General features: G+C 30.9%; 1 protein-coding gene across 1 annotated transcript in view; it reads right to left on the minus strand.

The window, feature by feature from the left end:
- Positions 1-640: 640 nt before the first annotated feature.
- Positions 641-21,317, minus strand: part of LOC129231386 (twinfilin-2-like) — a 55,574-nt gene continuing 34,897 nt past the window's right edge. The window contains exons 8-10 of the mRNA XM_054865683.1: positions 16,193-16,343; positions 8,166-8,287; positions 641-955 (exon numbers count right to left, since the gene is read on the minus strand). Of these exons, the coding sequence (XP_054721658.1) occupies positions 803-955; positions 8,166-8,287; positions 16,193-16,343 (426 nt within the window). The 3' untranslated portion in view covers positions 641-802. The remainder of the gene's footprint in view (positions 956-8,165; positions 8,288-16,192; positions 16,344-21,317) is intronic.

The following is a 21,317-nucleotide window of genomic DNA, read 5'->3' on the forward strand; positions in this document are numbered from 1 at the left end:
ATGATTTGTCTTATGTGTGTATCGATTATAAGACGATTTCAATAGAGTAGTTGCCGCCTTCCTTGTCTAGTGGTCAGAGAAGTCTGATTGTGACAGGAAGGTCCGGGTTCGAATCCCGGCTCGGGCATGGACATACTTTCTCTCTCCTGTCCTTGTCCTTTCTTTGTGTGAATGTGTTGTTATGATGTGAATGGTCGCCTACCCTATAAACGGGTCCTTATGGCATGTGTGTACTGTAGAAGTCGGACTTCACACCAAATTACGGTACAGTTGGAAAAGTGAAGCAGCGCACCCCAAATTGCCAGCCTAGCTGGCACACGACAACAACAACAATAGAGTAGTTTTTCAGTAACACTTCGTAAAATTCTAAACTACTGGGCTTATATTTTTTGTTTTCATTTTTTTTTTTTGGTTTTCACGCAGTCAGGTTTTTTGTTTTTATTTCATAATTATTTTGTACACAAATTCTCAAAGATTGGGCTACTTAAACTTGTTTAAAATACCCAAGAAAAAAATTCCTTGTTTATGAGTGATATTAAACTAATGCTTTTACAGAAACAATTTGATTCCAACAACAGGAAAGAGAAATGACTATATATACTGAGGGGAGCGGGGAGGAATTATAAGTCTTTAACACAAATAACACAACCAATAGATTCGTTTTATTCAGACATTTTACAAAAAGAAACACTGTGTAAAAATTATTTCATATATTATAAATAAAAGTATATAAAATGTATAATTATATAATATGCATTCTTGGCTATCAAAATTTGCTTTATAATGTTTTAATATTTTTCAACTATTCAGCATTTTGAACCTTTACTAGTCTTTTAGCACCTCTATTCATTGGCCCTTTAGGCTTAGAAAATTTCGGTTTATAAATAGTCTGTTTTGGATGAATTTGATCAATCAAAAATTCTTCTGTAAGTTCGTCATCATCATCCATTTCAATCTGTGGAAGAAAAACAAATTTAACACATTTTATCAAAACAGTAAATCACACCATGAAAAGTAACTGTGGAAAGTTACGATGTCAAGTATAAAGTATTAATTATAACCTGCAATTTTTGTTTTAGAAGCAGAAATCAATGAAGGAAACATGAAACTTCCCACCAACATCATCAAAACAGTTTATCAAAAAATAGATTTTTTAATGGAAAATTTTCTGAAATTTTCTTTTCTTCCCACATCAATACTGGATAATCTGCCAGTAATCCTGCTTTGAAATGTCGAATATCCAGATTGAAGGGGAGTGGCTTGTTCCTATACCAGATATCCTGTGCATCCCTAGTTAAAAACCTTTCTTGAAAAATTCAAATATGGAATCATTATTTACTGTGTGGTGCTGTTTGTGTATGTGTAAGATTGTGCACATTGATTCCCCTATGGTTGATGTGTTTTTCACAATAATAGGATCAATCAATTGATTGATTCTTCAAACCGTGATATGCTTCAGCAGACTAGAACTAACAGTGAACTTCACGGATGGAAATTGTAACTTTCCAAGACCACTTTCTGCAATATTCTTGTGTGTTTTTAGGCTCAGATATTACATTTACCTGCTTGTTAATAATTTGAATAAATTTCATATTTATAGCCATCTTAATAAATGATTTTTTTAAACAAAAATTACACAATTTAAGGTTTATACTTTTCTCAAAATAGTGATACCTTGGTTTACTGGTTAACTTAAACTAAGTTTGTTTTTTTACTTAAACTTAACATAAACTTGGACTTCTCATTAGCCAACATTGTCTGCATAGAATTTAAGAGTTTTACCTCATTTACTAGTTTGTTAAATTACCTCAGTATTGTGTATTCAAGTAGGGCATGGTTAACTTTTTGTTTCAAATTTTTTTTAAGTTGTCAAAGGATTTTGCTGATTCTAATCAATAATTAATTTTTTGATGAAAGTAAGCTTGAAGAAGGAATTAAGACCTATATACTGTTCAAAGTTCATCTTTGAGGTATTTAATTCAGTATTTATTAAAATTATTGCAGTTTTCAAAGCTTGAAATAATGTTTAATTCCAATGAACAATACTAAGCTCTATATAAGGGCAATTCCACGAAAATGTCAACCTGAGCACCAAAATTTCAATATTAACAAAACAATAAGTATTGTATATCATTTGAATGTTTGAAATATATATTTTTAAAGTGTACCCAGTAAAATTTTAATTTATAATTTTTCGTATTGAAAATAAGCAGTAACGAATCCCTATGTCCTTTTCGGATTGTTTGAGGTAAATTTGGTCTATAGTAATCAATCTTTTTCCTAAAAAAAATTCTAACTAAAAGGAAAAAAATGTTAGTGTGTTTTGTTATGCTCATAATATGGTGTTATACTGGAAGTTTATATTAAAAAATATCTTTATAGTGTTTTGTTCAGAAACAATCTTAAAATCAGTTTATGAAAAAATGTTAGTCAGTTACCATAAAAAATCAACTTTTCCCTCTCAGCATGAAAATTATTGGTGGAAATATTCTAAAAAAATCATATTCTCTGCCTACATCAGGAGTATTTAAATGAAGTAAGAAGTCGAATTGGAAGTTTACATCTGGAACACCGAAAATTCCTCAATAACCGATTGACAACGGTAATTGACTGATATTCTGTTTAACTTTAAAATGGTTGCAATGTATTAAACTTAATACTCCTATAGGAATACAAAAGTGACGACCAGCAACAGACTCTGGGCCCAGCTAGACTGGTCCAAGTCAATTTACAATCCCCAGTGAAGATCAATGGCCCTCTTAAAACTATCTACTCCCGTGCTCATTACCACTTCTTCCGGTAAGCTGTTCCAAGGTTCCACTACCCTGCTCTCTTTAAATTTTCAAGAATAATAACATATTTTATTAATTTTATTCATTATTCATTCTAATATAATTTAGTAATGTTTTATCCTAAATTTCAAACATAATTGCCTAATATTCGAAAAATACATCGATTCAAAACAAAAGAGAAAAGCATTTTATAGTCATTACAGCCAAATGACAAACTTACAATATCACAATTTTCACAAAGAGGAATGAAATTCAGAAATATTGGAAGTGTGTGTGACTGATAGTAAAGAACATTTCTAATTGAGTTTCTTGTAATCTACAATATTTTGTAGAAAGACTGATAGATAGTAATAAGGGAAAAACTAAGGTGAAATTCTTGAAAAAAGGACTTCTTCAAATCATATGAGTGACTAAGATGATGTAGAGGAAATAGAAATAGTTTACTTTTTAGAGCTCCAAAATTTTACAAACATGTGTTCCATTTTAAAATACCGAAGGGAAAAAAAAGATTTTCAAATCTTCTAGCAATTTAAAAAAAAAAAAAAACCTATGAGGGAAAAGAGGTTATCCGATAGAAAAAAAAATCTTATTTTAATTGCTTTTCATTTGTGCAGAGTTTTAATTACAAATTTTAAGGCTGTTAGACATTCGGTCAAACACATTTATAGATGTTACCAAAAAAAAAAAAAAAAGAGAAGGAAGTGCTGCAGAGTTGCAAGCGCCTACAGTTTTTGTTATTTTATATTTTACAGATAGGGTACACTAAGGGACTATTTGAACAAAATACTAGGTAGCACAAAATAGCTATTTTGATGTTAAAAAATCAATCTTTATATCCGTTTTGTATCGCCCTTGCTTTTAAATATCATAATTAGCATATTAAAACTATATTTTGTAGTAATTTTTTATATGTTCTAATTATTTTGTTGGTCCTCATAGGCTGAAGGTCCCCTGGTCTAGCCCTAATGGCAAAGAGAGCTCTGCTTTTGTGTACACTTATTTGTTTGTTTTACTGCATAATTCTGAATTTTTTAAACTAGGATATATAGGAAATTTAGAAATATCAGTCAGTTAGCTCACCAGGGTATTCTAATTACTGTAATTTTGTTATTTTAGTAATATTTTTGAAATCAAATGTCATATGCTAAAAGGTTATTCATTATTCCTTGACCCAAATTTAAATTCATCTATAATTCCTTTTGCTTCCAGAGGAGAATCTTTTATTCAATCTATACTACTTTTCCTGCAGGTTACATTCATGTCAGTCACCATGCTTTTAACATTTTTTTAAATGATTTTTAATGCATTTTAAAAGTTCAATTATACTATTAAAATTCAGCTTGAAGAAATCACTAAACTAGGAGAAGATATATTTTGTAAATGGATATTTTGGTTTGCATGTTTTTAATATCAGTCAGTAGCCAATATTTCAGTCAGTTACCAACTTGTCATAAATAATGCAAATATTTATTTTAGCAATACAGTGGCTGCTGCTTATACAAATCACGTTTGTTCTAAACAGTTTTGATTCCATAAAGCGGCTGATTCAATAAAGCAGCTAATTCAATAAAGCTGTATTTTGTCCTGTTTTTGACAATTTGACTCATTAAAGCAGTTGATTCAATGAACCACTGATTCAATTAACCGGCGTTCACTATACAGTACCCCCTTGTTACATCGCGCCTCGTCATATCGTTCATTTGGATATATCGTGCTTTTCCTTTGTCCCCCAAAAAAATATACTTTAAAAAATTTTACTTTACATCCCAGGGAAAAAAAACGTTATTTTTTAGAAAAAGTATTTTTTTTCCTTTTTAATCAATTAACAAAAATTGCTATATTTTCTATACATCTGAAATAGTTGTAGCTGCAACTTTTGATTCATATTCAACTGTAAGACAATAGAAAAGATTTGTTTTTTTTTGTTCTTTGTTGTTGTTTTAAAAGAGATTTTACAACTCGTAAACCAGTTTTCTTTGGTTTTTATGAAGAAAATTGTCTTAATTTGAAAATACACTTTTTTTGTAGGTACACAAGTCATTTGTACGATAATTGAATAGTTACTTTTAAGTGTTTGGTTATATCCTGTTTTCAGTTATATTGTGCTTTTTTGTTGTCTCCTGACAAGTGCGATATAATGAAGGGATACTGTATTAGGTTTGACAAATGTATTTTCATTGCTTAGCTTTTATGTAAACTTACTTATAAGTTTTGCTACTTAATTTTGAACCTTTGCATCAGTATATTTAGAAAACTTCAGAAATGTCAGTCAGTTACCAGGATGTCAGTCAGTTACGAAGTCGTTCTAATTACTGTGATTCTTTAGAATATTGTAGCAATATTCTAAAGAATCGAAGAAAGAAGGAAAATATTGTAGCAATATTTTCCAACTCAAATGTCATAGGCCAAAAGTTTATTCATTGTTCTTTGATCCTGATCTGAATTTAATAAAAATGCCTTTTACTTTTAGAAAAATCTCTTATTGAATCAGTATTACTTATCACACAGGTTGCATTCATGTCAGTCAGTTACCATGCTATTAACAAATTTTCTAAAATCACTATCTGTTTTCGAAATTCAATTATACCATGAAATTCAGTATAAAAAAACAATAACCGCTGCAAAATATACTTTTAAAAACTAATATTTTATGATTTATGCTTCAAAATACTTTTCATTTTCCTCTGTAAATGTCAGTCAGTTACTCGTGGAATTGCCCAGAAAACTTTTTTGCTTTTAAAAATGAAATATTTTGAAATGAATAAAAATTGCTTGTGGTACTAAACATGGAAAAGAACTCAACAAGATGCAAAATCAACAGAGCTTAAGCCTGAACATCAGGATGTTAATTTAGTCCGAAATGAATTTAACAAGCACTTCCAATTAAAAACCAAAAAAAAAAGTTTTTTTTCTCATATAGTAAACTTTGTTGCACATGCAATCCATGACAAAGTTTTCAGGTTTTACTTTAGTCAATGACACAGGATCTCTTTCAGGGCGAGATATCAATAGGCTTGACCTACCTCATTGAGTTTCCTAAAATTGTTACCATAGATGAAGAGTAAAAGTTGTAAATAAAATGTATAGGTAAGAATTTCTACCTCTTTCATGTGAACTAATCAGGGTTTCCAGGCGTTGAAAGGTGCCTAAAAATAAGTAATTTACCCTCATCGAGTTTTTGAAAATCGTTACCGTAAATTAACAGTAAAAGATGGAAACAAAACGCTAAAGTAAGGTTGCCTACTGTTGCGTGTGAACTAATCAGGGTTGCCAGGGGATAAAGGTGCCCAAAAATGAGTAATTTATACTCATCGAGAGGCAAAAAATTTGTCATAAATGAAGAGTAAAATTTGTAAAGAAAACGTTAAAGTCAGATTGCCTACCTTTTTCTGGTCCCTAACCAGGGTTGTCAGGGGCTAAATGGTATCCAAAAAATAAGTAATTTACCCTTATTGAGTTTAAACATAAGTTATGTTAAAAAATGTAGGTAAAAATATTACAAAACTGATGGTATAAGGTTGCCCAAGCAAAAGTGGTCCAATCATAGGGTTGTCGCTATTCAAAGTTTCAATATTGAAACTTCGAGCAACATCATCATCGAGCAAATAATCATGGGAGTAGTATCGAAGTAGAAATTATTTGTTACCAAACTGATGCATGTGTTCCTGATGTCTCACAAGTGTTTCTTCATGTAATGAGTTTAAGTTAATTTTTTAGGTGCAAAGATTGTTTTAAGTTGATAGTTTTTATACTATCTCATGACTGAAAAGTAGTTTAATTTCTAAAAATATACTTCAAAAACATTGACAAGTGTGGATTTTTTTTCTTTTTAATCAATGATTTTAAACTAAAGGATAAATAAATTTTACTGTATTACCCAGCATTATCCAGCATGCCACAAAATTTAGGGATCAACAGATTTTCAGTAACACTTGCCTGGTCCTTTTCAGCATGCCAGAAAAATCGAGGTTAGGGGGAAAAAAATATTACAAAAATATTATGTTCAGCTTAAAAATGAATGTAAGTTCTATACATATCTTATTAGTATTAATAAACAGTTTAATTTTTAAAAAATATTTACTGACAATGTCACTTGTTATTTTAACAAGAAAAATATTGTTTAAAAACGAATAATTTTATAAAAATTAAACTAAAACTAATTAAGCAAACATTTAAGCAGTGGGTTACCGCCCCTAAACCAGTGCTACAGTATTTTCATAGCTATTCAAAAAAATAAAAATTAAACTTAGCACTCTAAAAGGAACCTAAAATAATTTATTTAAAAAAAATTATGAACAAATCACAGTGACGGTGATTGCTTCTGAATTGATTATTTTATTGGCATATATTTAAATCCATTAATAATGACCTATCATAAATAACAAGCACATATTATGAGCAATACACTTTTTTTTTTGAAAGAAGGTTACTTTTGGGATTCATTAATTTTTTTTACTTACAGTGGTTTGCTTTCTGACTGGAACTGAATGGGAAATTTACTTTTGTTTTGTTGCAAAATAAACCTTGCATCATCCAGCATGCCGGAAAATTCAAATCTCCCGGTATGCTGGTCAATCTCGCCTTTTCCGGCATGCGGGGTAATACGGTATTTCTTTGCCTTTCATCACTAACATCATACATGAATAACATTATAATCAAATAATATCATAAGGACTAGTTATATAGTATCTAATAAACATCATAAATGAAAAATATTCGATTCCCAGTGTATGCAAAAAAAGAGTGTTCTTCAGAATAAAGATATCAAAAGTATGAAAGCAGCAAACAAATGAATTTATTTGTGCAGAAAAATTTTAGAATTGTATTTTAATAGTGTTATGATACTTATTATAAATAATTACCAACCTAATTGTTGAAAATTTGGAATAAGTAAAATATAATTAAAAAGTAAAAAAACTAGGAGGTGAGGAGAAAATAGTAAAAGATGACACAGGATTCTTTGCATCGAACACATGAAAAAATTCCAGAAATCTAGTGTATAGCTGGAAGCTAATCACACCTATTTTTAAAAAGAATGTTTTCATCACTAGCACAGCTATAAGTCACCTTTAGTGGAGGAGGGGGGTATGAGGTGTTGAGTCACAATCAACTTTATATGCAATAACATCATAAGGATTAGTACATTAGTAATCATGTGATGCAACGAGGGGTGTTGGGGAGTTGGCCATCATAACTCTTTGCTGCCCATGATTCTAAAGTAATTTTTTCAAATTATATTTTTACACCCACAAATTTTACAAAGAGTATATTTAGAACTGAAAAAGATTCTGGTGATAAATGATAGCAAAATACATAAAATAAAGCATGCTTAACACTAATATATTTTATAAAACACAAAATAAATTTCACTACCTTCTTTGCAAGTTCTATCCCTATTTTGTTTTCTATCACATCAAGTAAAGGACCCTTACAACTTGAATACAGCATTCGTTCCTTAACAGGGCAGTTGTATCCAGGAACAGAATAAATGAAAACTGAAAATAAAAAGTAAATACTATATGCATTTCAAATATTCACTTTGAAATATCTATTAAGTGGATTTGATTAGATATGCAACTCAACTATCTGCTAATTTTAATTGAAGCCTTCACAGGCAGGACTAAACATCATTTTTAATGCCAAAGGTGACATATTTTGACTAAATCTTAATTTGTTATAAATTTCATCAAAAAAATCTTTGAATTATGTATATTACAGAAGTCTAATCAGTTGGACCTAGGAAGAACGAATGAAATATTTGGAAAATTATTCATATCATTCCGCAAAAAAAAGAGAGAGAGAGAGAAAGAAATAAATCAGTAGTTTTCCTTTTCTTACCTATTTCTCAAGTTATAAATAACTTCAGAATGTTTTACAAATATACTTAAAGCTATCAAATACTAGACAAAGTCAAAAAGAAATAAAATATGATGCAATTTACAAGATTTAATTAATAAAAATTCCATTAGGATTGTAAGACAATTTTTCTCCTCAAAAATACTTTGATAATTAGAAAATTACATGTTAGCAAGTAAAATTTATATACATACAATGTTTTGTGTGCTTCTGTCAAAGTTTTAAAAGCTTTAAAATCTCTATTGAACTTTTTAAATTCCCAATGATTGATACATACAACACTTATTGTTCACTTAAAAAGACGTATTTTGGTAGCAACAGAGTATTTTTTCTATATTTAGCCTTAATTTTGAAATCTGGGATCATGCATTCAACATAAAATCAGAGAGAAACACAAGAAAAATTTAAGAGATATAAATACAAGGGCAAAGGGGGGGGGGATGCACGGAAAACTTTACATGTAAAAATGTACTCTAAAAAAGTTTGAGAAAACCACATAAAAAGAGTCTCACTTGTTTTTAATCATTTTCATGCAGTAATTGTTTCATTCACATGATTGGTTTGATTTATTTAATAACACGTAAAAACGCCATGAACAAAAGGAATGTTTTACTTCTATTTAGCTAATAATTGGATTGAAAAGCGATAGCTCTGTGCAGGTAAATTGGATAAAAATGAAACAAATGTTTAAAAGCACAGAAAAGATAAAAACTTTATAAAAACGCAGACATGTTTCAGAGGCAATAGCCTCCTTCCTCAGTGCGAAATGTACAAATGGATGAATCAAGGTCGTGGGGAAGTTTAAATTGCGTAACCGGAAAAACATTGACCAATCAGCTATCAACGAGTGCTGAGGCAAAATATGACGTATTCTAACATGTAAGATTGAATAAGATTGGAGAAAAATGCGGAACAGCAAAAGACTCATTGCGAAGATTATTTAAGTTTTTAAGAATGTAAAAGGATTCTAGAAAATCTAATTCACCTACTGTTGTAGGTCTGCAAATGATCTTGGCTTCCGAAAAGAGAAAATTGTGCCCTGTGTCCCAACAATGTTTAGCAATTGAAGATTTGTTCAGTTCCTGTTTTTTAACGTGGTTTTCATGTTCTTTCAAACGAAATTTAAGTGAACGCCTTGTCTGTCCCACGTAACCAATATTACATTGATAAGGAATGTGATCTATGCCCCGCTGATCACTTTCTCTCTACATCTCTAAAGAAAGAATAAACGTTTTAAGATAAAACTTTCTGACCAAATACCCCAAACAGTTTTTCCAAGCAATACAAAAGGTAGACAAAATAAATGCTTTTAAGACTAATTTCAGATTATTTTTTGAAGGCCCCCTTTGGTCGCCAAAGATAGCCTAAAACTGTATTCTTAAGATGTCACTTTTGGAAAATTTACGAAGCACATTCTTGGGACCCTTACTCTTTTGCCCAGAGTAGCGAAAAACATTTAGATAGTTTTTTGTGGAAGAGCTCCTGAACACCTATCCTTTGGTCACCAAAGATAAGCAACAGGGAGCCTAGTGGAGATAATGGACTCGGAATCAGAGGGTTCCATATTTGGAGCCAGATGCCGCCAAAGATCCACGGAGTGTATGCTTTTAAAATCTGCGGATTTGAAAATCCTGAGCTTGGTCGATTGCAGTTTCTTTGGGTGTCGGTTCTAGAAATTCTCTCTCCCCTTTAAGTACTGTGCTGAAATTGTGGAGGTCTCAATAAGCCATGTGTCACTCTTTATCATAGCATTTAAACCAGGGTTCTCATAGTTTTGACTGTCTGAGGTATTTACCCGGTTTTACCACCTTTGAAGAGCGCTGCTTTCTAAATGGTTTTAACCATTTTGGAGGGGAAAAAAATACATGGTATTTTTATTGTTTCTGCCATTTCTGTGCATATGTTTTTTGTGTTTTTAAGCAAATTAAGGCTGAAGTTTAAGGCTGTAAATATTAAGAGTTAAATACTTGCCAACTTTTGGATATGGGTTTGGATAAAACTTTTCTGTGCACAACACTATCTCATCCGATTAAAAATTCGCTGAAAATTTAATTAAGTATGAAAAAAACTTAGAATGATGTAAAAATATAAACGCAAGGGTTAATTAGTTAATATATTTAACATTTAATATAACTGATATGATCAGCAAAATTTTAAGGTTAAGAATAATGAACAATTAATGTCATTGCTCCTGTTAAAATTAATGTCCTGTTTCCTGATTTAAACAACAAAACTAGCTCAGAATCCTGCAATGAGTTTAGAATAGATATTAGTCGAAATTTGGATCCAAATTCAGCTGAAGAAAATAAGTCAATAAAACAAATTTTTTTGTTCTGTAATGGTTCAAACTCAAGATTTAAGCATTATTCGCATGATGCTCTTACCAATTCAGCTCTATTTTGTGATTCTGTGCATTGAGGGAATGCATAGAAAAAAAAAAACAAGGTAAATCGGTTTTCTTGACAAAAGAATCTAAATGGGAATTGTCTCCCATTTAGGTTTTTTTGTCAAAGCAGAATTTTTACTGAAAGCAGTCAGAAATAGTTTTAAAATGATACCTTACTAGTAAACTTTGATAGAGTGTTGAAAAATGCATTGGGTTCCCACAAAAAAAAAAAAAAAAAAACTGAAGAATAAATGAAAAAAATTGCCAACTTTTCGCAAAAACAAAACAATTATTCTTATGAATAGGTTTTAATAATTGTTACATTAACTCATTTTTTTTTTTGTAATTTTGTTCAAATAATTTTCAAGAAATATGACCTTTTGGCTCAATCACACAGTAAAATGAATGCAATTTGTTTCTTTTCTCCTAAGCAAAATTTTTTCAACAGAAAAAAAAACAACACGAATTTACCAACTTAATTTTTTTTTATCCCCCTCCCCTTAACAGTCAGTAGCAAAATATAAATTTTGTGTGTATGTGTGTGTACAGTAGTTACAATAAGACTATGATCTACATTGATATAATACACATGTAGCACAAATGAATTCTTTTAATGTTACATTAAAAGCTAATTTAATGTAGTTACCAATTTAAGTTTTATATATCACAAATTTATCCCCCTCCCTTTCCCTTAGATTGAAAAAAAAAAAAAATATGCCTATGAAACTGAGGAAATAGCTGTCATCTTAGTACATTGACTACCACTCCAATGGTTATTTATGCAATAATATATTTATACAAAATAATACATAACAATAAACTATAACATATGCAGATGCTTATTAGAAACATAAATAAATCACTGTCTACCAGCAAATGAACTATTAGGCTTAGGGGTATTAGTATTCAGAAGCTATTAGTAAAAAGAAGTTTCTCATGGTAAAAAAGCCAAGCCCAATTTAAACCTGAGAAGCCAATTAAATTCCTAGGTGCAGAGGTTGCTATGGTGCCTTGTGCCAAGGTAACCATAGATAGCCTAAGATTGTGTTCTTAAGACTTCAGTTTGGATAAATATCCAGAGAAACACCCCTAAACCCCTTTCTCCTAACTTTAAACAGGGTGCAAAATCACTTTTTAAGTAGCCAGTTTTGAAACTCTCCCTAGTAGAGCATACAAGCCCTGGAAACACCCTTTTCCCTTATACCAGTCAAGATAGACTAACATTGTTTAAGACTTCAGTGTCAAAAAAATGATCAGAGGAGATTCCTCTACTTTCCTTGAGTTATTCAACCAAGCTTTTTTTAAAAAGTACTTTGCCTGGCACTGCTATGGCTGAGTATGTTTGGCCAGACCTGAAAGGAGAATATCAAAATGTCTATCCGACAAATTGCATAAATACGTATAAATTATTCACAGAACAGAAAAAGCCATAAGTAAAGTATTCAGCATTATGTGGAAATCTCATTAAAAAACTTGAATTGAAATATTGGGCAAAAGGTGTTATTGAAAAAATGTCTGAACCCCTGCAATTTTTAACAACAGATACTGAAGAAAGTGACAAAAGTGGGATAGTGACGCCAAGGTTCCTCTCTCGATAAGAGCAATGCCACACCTCCCTCTAATCCTCCAACATTAAAGAGCAACCACTTTCCAGAGCTACATTTTCCTTTCCCCAAGTAGGAGCCACTTTCCAAAAATGAGGAAGAAACCCTGTAACACACCCCTTAAACATTTCAATGCCACCATGAAACCCCATAGCCCTTTTTCGTAGGCACCCTTGTTCAAACTACATTTTTGGCAGAAGAGGATGAGAATAATGCTTCCACATATTTCATTCTCTCATATGCTTAAGTTATAAGTTTTATATTATTTTTTCTTTTAGGCAATTTTTCATGTAGATTTCATTTGAAAAGTTTTTAAAACAATTGAATGTGTTTTTCTTTTATTTCTAATGTTATCAGCCATTTTATTCTACATCGTAAAAGTAAAGGGAAAAAAAAGGCTGGTGTAATACCTGTTCAGATTGAAACATAGGAATATTTTTGCTAAGTTTGATATTATTTTAAAAGAACCAATAAGGAAGGAGAGTAATTAAATAAAACAAAAGCAACTTTACAAACCTACTAATGAATGAGTCTCAATGAAAAACAATAATAAAAATCCACCCATTGTTATCTCTCCCCATACTCCTATTTTGGTATAATCTGAGAAGACCTGATGCATGCACAAATTCACTGAAGGTCGGATTGAAATTACAAACAGCGTACTTCCATTGCTTCTTGAGCCAAAACAAAAAAACTAACAAGTCAAAAAAAAAAAAGATGTTGCCTTTGTGAATATTTTCAGTTTTCATAGTTTAAATGCAATCATATTTGCTATTCATGCTCATTTCAGCATACTTTATCAAGAATGTTCCACTTAGAATTTTGAATTTATGTTAATTTAAATATCCAAACAGCTCTGTAAAAATCTTTAAATAATTTAGCAAAAGACTGATATTTATGTCAATACTTTAGTTCTTTTGTGCATGATGGTAGAATAATTAGATCTGTTTTGCACTTTCCCTATATGATACAATCAGGGATGTGCCGACCAAAATTCACGTTTGGAGCAATCTTGGGAGCAGGGAAACGGTGAGATAGGGACAGAAAAGCGCCGAATTTGGAGCAGCCTGGAGCAGTAAAATTGCAAATTTGGAGCAGCTTGCAGCAGCAAAAATTTAAATTTTGCATCAATTTGGAGCAAGTGTATATTTCAGGGCTAGAAAAATTTTTGAAATTTCACATGACCTGCTGAGCATGTTTGTCTAAAAAATGCATATCCGAATAAAATTTTTACATGCACAGTTTTTTTATTGTAGTATAACAAAAATATTTGAATTTGTTGGATAGCATTAATCAGACAAAAGATTAATTTAAAAGTTTTATATTTGAATCAAGAATTATTTCAATATAAAACATAAAAAAAGTCGTCATAGCAAGTCATCATTAAAATTACCAATACTACTTAATTAAAAAATTATAATAAATGCATTCCCAGCCAGGCATGTAAGGGTAAAAGATTCATTACTGATCAGAATTTTACATGCCCTGGGCACGTCAGACAATATAATTTTCAAGCCCTGATATATTTCACACACAAAACATTTGTGACTTATACATCACTGCTTTAGTGCACATTTAAGTTATAGTGCTTTGATACCTATTTCTAAAATTTGTTTGCTTTTATGTTCAGGCAGTCTGACCCCGATTTAAGGTACCTCTATTTAACGAATTTTGAAATTTAGCGAATTTTTATTTTTCCCCAACTAAAATAAAAGCAAAAACACCTATTTATAGAATAAAAAAACCTTGAACAAACAAATTATTTTAACAGACGAAAAAAAAAATTTTTTTGTTAGTTTGAGTTACGAAATATTGCATTGTTTTCCAAATGATATATCCGTATTGTTTGATGCAGAAAAATACTTTTCTTGGAATCTGCAATTTTTGATGGGCGAGGGGGCAACCAATGAATAGCTATTCTGATCCAGAAAGCGATAATAAAACTCCCATTAAAATTGCTACTTTTTCTAATGCCTTACATGGCCAGGAAACTAAAAACATATTTCATGCTTCATGCCGCAAGCTGTAAATGAAAAATGACAGTATTTTCTTCTCTCCATAAAGTCTAAAGAGACCTGTTTGGAGTCAAGTATCAAGACATTTGTCAAACATTTATTACCCACTACTTTAAAATTTCAAATTAACTAGTGTGTAATAAGTCGCAGATTACTGAACAAAAAGTGTACACTTTCTATTTATGGATATTTTTGTGCAGTTGCATTTTTGGGCAATTAGATAAAGGGCAATTTAAAAAAAAATCGAACCCCAATTTTACACACAACCTAGATTTAACATATAAAAATTTCGGTCCTGATGAAATCGTTAATCCGGAGTCCGACTGTATATACATGTAAACGACATAAGATATACATATATATACATGTAACTCAAAAACATATTCAAAAAGGTTTTTTAAAAAAGCAAAAAAGAAGGGTTCAATTTAAAAACTTTACCTCAACCAGTTAAAAGCGAGTTTAAAGAGCTATTAATTAATCTTTTCCTTTCTTCTTTTTTGGTTTGTGTAAGTTATTTACTTATATTTGACCTTATTACTATTATTATTATTTTGGCATATATGTTTATACACTGAACTACTTGATTAACAAATCTGAAGATCAAGCAAAGGCAACATTAATGCTTTTTATTTTCAACTGATTGATATTTAATCACAAAATTAATAATGAAATTATGATGGAAAAAAATGATTTTGAGAAATGATGTCATAAGAAAAGGAATTTTGAAATGCACGTGAAAAAAATAAGAAAAATGTGAGAAAAGAAAAAAATAAATAAGTAAATAAAAATTTTAAGACAGACTAAGATATAGAGAAAGTGCCTGAATCTGAGAAACTTGAATGTTTGCATATTCATTACCAGAGCATTAGAATTCCCAATTTTTGCTATCTTAAGTGTTGCCAACGAAAATTAAAGAAAAATTTTCTGTCCTAAAACAGAAAGAAATCCAAGATTAAAAACTGGTGAACAATATTAGTTTTTACAGATGGCTCCTGCTTAAATCAATTTGGATGCAACTGGATTGATATTTTCGAATGGGCGTGACAAGAAGACGAATTTACAAGTCCTCATATTCTGAAAACAAAAGATAAGAAAGATTGAAAATAATGATCAACACAAAATTTTTCAAGTCAAAGGAACATAATCACTAAAAAAATTAAAAGGAACGAATTTTTCAAAACCGGACGCAATCGGATTTTGAAGTGCCCAAAAAATCTAGGACCAAAAGTCAAAAAATTCGTAAAAACAAGCTCCAAATGCTCCTTGATGATATTTTCCAAAAACTGCCAAACATACCAAAGAAACTGCAACATTAAATGCAAAATTGCACGTTTGGCGCAAATTTGTCCGATTTTGGCACAGAAAAGACAATTTGGCAGTCTCTTGGAGCTAATTGGCACAAGAATTGGCAATTGGCGCAGTTAGCACATCCCTGTACAATAACATGAGCAAAGATTACTCACAATAATGTAGCTACATATTTTTTGTTAGATAAAACACAAGGATAATGAAAATTTTACACAGAAACCTTTAATTTACCTGTACTATTCAAATAGTCTCCATCATATGAATGGGCAAGGCAAAACAAGTGATACCTTGCATGATCTGTTGGAACATGGTTGCATAATGAGCTTACTTCAAGAGTTGCAGCTTTTTCTAAATTAATTTCTTCTTTTTCCATATCAATACTCTGAAAAAAAATTTAAAAACTGTGAATATATGAGGGCAAATCAAAAAGTCTTTGCGCTTATTTTTTTAGCCAAAATATGGCTGTGAATACAAAGCAAACATATACATTTCCAACAGTGACAGTTCCTTGAACCGTACCAGCCGTAGCTGCTTTTTGCTCGGAAGAACGGAGCTGCTATCAGTCATTTAAGATGACTGTTGTTCCTCAGACACCCACAACTTATGAGCAGCAAAGCATTATTTGTTTCGTATGGAGCAACGGACAAAACTCATAGCAATTCACAGGGGTACTTCCAGTCCAGACCTTGCCCTAGTGATTTTCACATATTTGCTCCACTGAAAAAGTTTCTGGCAGGACAGAGATTCACATGTGATGAAGAAGCCAAGAACGCAGTCTGACGGTGGTTCCACAGGCAGCCGGAAGAATATAGCACAAAGGGGATCTCTCATTTACTGCTGCAATGGGACAAATGTCTAAATTGGTGTGGTGACTATGTGGAAAAACAATCTAAGGTAAGTAGTACACTACATATATTTGTAAAAACTTGTATAAACCTGTTTTTGGGGGATAAAAAATAGGCGCAAAGACATTTTGATTTGCCCTCGTATATCAATCACAAAAAATATGAAAAAAAAAAAAATAAATAAATAAAAGCTCTGAAATATTCAGAAAAGATTCAATCTTAATATATAACACATATAAAACAAATGATGCACAGTAGATTCCAGTCAATATATATCAGTTATCACAAGGTTGGCTCTCTATTATTTCAGATTGTTTTGCGTAAAAAGAAAAGCCAAGTTGCATGAACAAAAAAAAAGTCTCTAATTTGTAAGAGGCTATGCTTCAGTAAATTTAGATATTCAAGCAGCATTTGATCATACATAACCAAAGGGAATACAAAAAATCTTTTGAATCACTGAACGATTGCACGCAAGTGTTGCAAATCTTTGAACGATCCCTTATGATTTATCCCCTATCCAAGAACAATTGAAATTTGGCTCATTTAGTCTCAAATATATTAATAAGTTTTTTATGAAATTCAACTGGAATTCAATTAGTTGCAAAGTTTATTGAACTACTAAACTTTGAAAACTATAAATTGCCATCTTTCACACGTGCACTGTGCAGTGAGAAATTAACTGCTTTAAATGAGCCTATTTCGGCAAATTTTCAATATTTTCATTTAAAATTTTAGTATAGTCAGGTGTCCATACTTGGGACAGTACCAGCCCTCTAAACTTGGGACATTTTGCCAAATTTAGTTTAGAGGGCTGGTACACCTGCCAATATTTCACCAGTAAGAAATAAATGGTGTTACAGAATAAATGAATAATTATCTTTTGAGGCTATGTGAGCTAAGCTTTGATGTTATAGCTTTAAGGGTTAGTTTAATGATTTTGAAAATTTTGAAAAAATATGCAATTTTTAAGTATGGAAATAACCAATGCTAACTGAGCAGCATTAGTTTGAATTTTTTTCACACTTCATCTCGTCTATGTACCTGTGCCTTATTTGGGCTAATTGGTTTCTACTTAACTAATTCAGTTTAACTAATTTATTCATTAACTTGAGAAATTGCAAATACGCTGCAAACTTGGGACACTGTTTTAAGTTGGGGTATTAGGGCATAAAAAGTGTCTATAAGAAATATTGTGGAAATACACTGTTTAATTATATTAAGAAAAAAGTATCAATACAATTTTTTTTTATATAACTATTCAGTTGATAATAACTGTGTCATATATTAACAGGACAAAAAAGTCGTAATTGTTTTTAAAAAATTTAAATTTATTGATGAGCAAAAGACATTTTGCCACAATATTATTTATTGTCACCTCAGAGCAAAAGTAAAATAACTAATCCCAGAAATAACACTAAGATGTCTTACTGTTGCTCTGAGGCGAAAATATGTTAGTTCTATGAAAATAAGCCTCAAAGTATAGATGCGACTAATTTATTTGTTGTGAATTTTATGTAATATGAAGGAATTAAAATGAATGTGAAAAGTTGTGAAAAGAGGAACACAGAGAGCTAAAAATCAGCTGCATTAAGTATTATTTGGGTTCACAATTGCTATGCTTCCAAATATAGAGGGAAACGTGAAAATATTACATTCAAAATGATTAAGATGGCTAGGGAGACATTCGATATTTTCAGGGGTAAGTATATATTCAGAAATCTTTAAACGTTTACAAAATTGTATTATTTCTATATAATGATACTAGGGGCCCGTTTCGACCTTGTTCCGGTTCAAAAAAACCTATTTAACAAAAAAAAAGTTACGCTGTAACTTTTCAATTTAAAGTTTAAAAGAAAGCAACTTTATTTGTTTAGTTTTTATGAGATTTGAAACAAATTGATTTACCTAATTTCCTGATCAAGAGAGGCCAACATATAATTTTCACTGAACAATACAATCTTCCCGTATGCACTGTTGTACTACACATCGTAAAGTTGTACGTTTAAACTTTAGATTTGATGATGGTGATGGTATAAGAAATTTTCTTTTGAAATTGCAATCATTTAAATTCGAAAAGCAAATATGCAGGGACCATGGGGATGCAAGGAATATGAGCTAATTGATCTACGGCTGATATTGTAAAAACAATACTCTAAATCATATTATTCCTCAGTGATTTAAACTGGTGTCCAATTCCACTGCATAGATTACGCAAATTAAAGTTGAGCAAAAAATTATTGGGATATTGCCTTTAATTTTCAAAGCATGAAGAAAAGTCTGGAGGAATTAAGGGGTCTAAGGACCTTTAAATTTCAAAATTTTCCATTTTCTGGAAAAAATATATGTTATGCATAGTTTAACTCTGAACAATTTGATACCTAATTTATTACCATATGCAAAATTTTTTTTTCAAGTTAACGTAAAAATATGTAACTTTTCCCCATAGAGATTCATGTTAACAGCAGCTGTTTAAGCCTCTTTTCTCAGGTGCCGGTTTCACCGATTTCTCGTTTTGCGTGCATGATATATTTCAGAAAGTTTCTTATATATTTCCATAAAACTTGAATTGCATGTTTGTCTGGTTTATTTTTATGATCTGAACCTAAATTTATTTATTTTATAAAAATTTATTTATTTATTTTTTTGAAATTTTATAAGTGAATATGAAAATTTTGAAATTTTTTTTTAATATTAACTTTTATTTTTAGTTAAAATTTAGGTTCATATCATAAAAATAAACCAGACAAACATGCATGAAAAATATTATGAAAATATATATGAAACTTTCTGAAATATCATGTACCCAAAACAAGAAACTGGCACATGAGAAAAAGAGGCTTAAACAGCTGCTGTAAACATTAATCTCTATGGGGAAAATTTTACGCATTTTTACGATAACTTGAAAAGTTTTTGGTCTATGGTAATAAATAAGTTATCAAATTGTTCAGAATTAAAATATGCATAACATATATTTTTTCCAGAAAGTCAAAAATTTTGAAGGTTAAAGGTCCTTAGACCCCTTAAGGGAATTAAGGAATTCATGTGGATGAAATACGAAGGTGACAACTCTTATAGTTTTGTCTGAACATTTTTATTCTTTAAGGATTCTATCTATGCTTTCTATAGCCAAAGGGTGGCTCTTCAAAAATTTGTCCTACATTTTGAGACACCCTCTTGAAGAAGTTCTCCCAATTGCCATTTTTTAAATTTGGAACACACGGAATCTTTCTGGAGGAGGTATTCAAAGTAGTTTAAATGTGGAATAGTCAGATTTTAGAACACTAAGTAAAGTTCCTGCAGTTCCGGGAAAAAACATCGCAAATTCAGTCTGCCTGTTGATTGATTTTTTGCTAGTGTTGAATTAAGTTTTCCAGTTCCTCCGAGTTGCCAAAAAACATTAATTTGCGTTCCTGGTTTTCATGGACTAATCTTGTTTTTATAGAATTGTTTTCATTGATTCTCAGAGGCGGTGGCAAACTAAAGTCCCCAATTGAATTTCCGCTTCATTGACAAATTTTGCCTTTTTTTTAAAAATTAGATGTTGGTTTATGTGGTTTGACATTGAACGACAATCTTAGTATTTCTGCTGACTCTCTCCTTGCAGTATGTCATCACAGAGATCTTTTTTAAGTGTTTGCCATAAAGGAATAGAATCCAAAAGTTGTCATAAAAGTTAAAACAGTTGTAAACATTTCTCTGAAATAAGGAGCGGAGTCGAAGTTACATGTATCAAATAAAGTTAGTTTTCAAGGTTTCTTTTCCCCTATAAGACTGAGTTCTATACAGGCTAATTGATAGGTTGGCAGGGCCTTCAACTCTCAAAAGACTTTGGAAGTATGTCAGACCACGAAAATGTTCTAAATGAATTCTTAAGTGACCCAATTCCGATTGGCTAGCAGGATCTGTATTCTACAAAGAGGTGAGTCGTTTTCAATCCCAGGATGAATTTCAACCACTTTTTCTTGTTTTCTCCGTAAAACTTGCTTTTTTCACATGCCTCTATTTTTTATTTTTATTTTATTTTTTTATTTTGGCAATTTCTTTCTGATATTTTCTGATGATACACTTGTGAGCTGTATTACTGAATTATACAGTTTCAATGCTTAAATACAGTCATCATGAAGGATATTTCTCCAAATACTTTTTATTTTCCCCCTTTGCCAATTTCTTTCCTATTGAATGTTCTTTGTTCATCCTTGTTTTAACTCTTAACTTGAATGTATGGTACTTACATGAAATTACTCTGAGTTGAGAATTTTCTAAATTAAATGCACTTAAGTGAATCCCTTAGCAGATTCTTTTCATTTTGATTTGAGTATGAATAAAAAAAATCTTAAAAGATAGCCTGAAATGCAAGCAAACTTACAACTTTTAGAAAAGCAGATTAATATTGTCCATCTGCACTACTTGAATTCAAAAACTAATTTGCCCAAAGCAGATCTCAGTTATAATTCATTTAAATACATTTTGAGCATAAACATTTGTAGCCTCTAAATAATTGGAAATGTTCA

This window comes from Uloborus diversus, chromosome 10 (genome assembly GCF_026930045.1).
Source record: "Uloborus diversus isolate 005 chromosome 10, Udiv.v.3.1, whole genome shotgun sequence".
Classification (NCBI taxonomy): Eukaryota; Metazoa; Arthropoda; class Arachnida; order Araneae; family Uloboridae; genus Uloborus; species Uloborus diversus.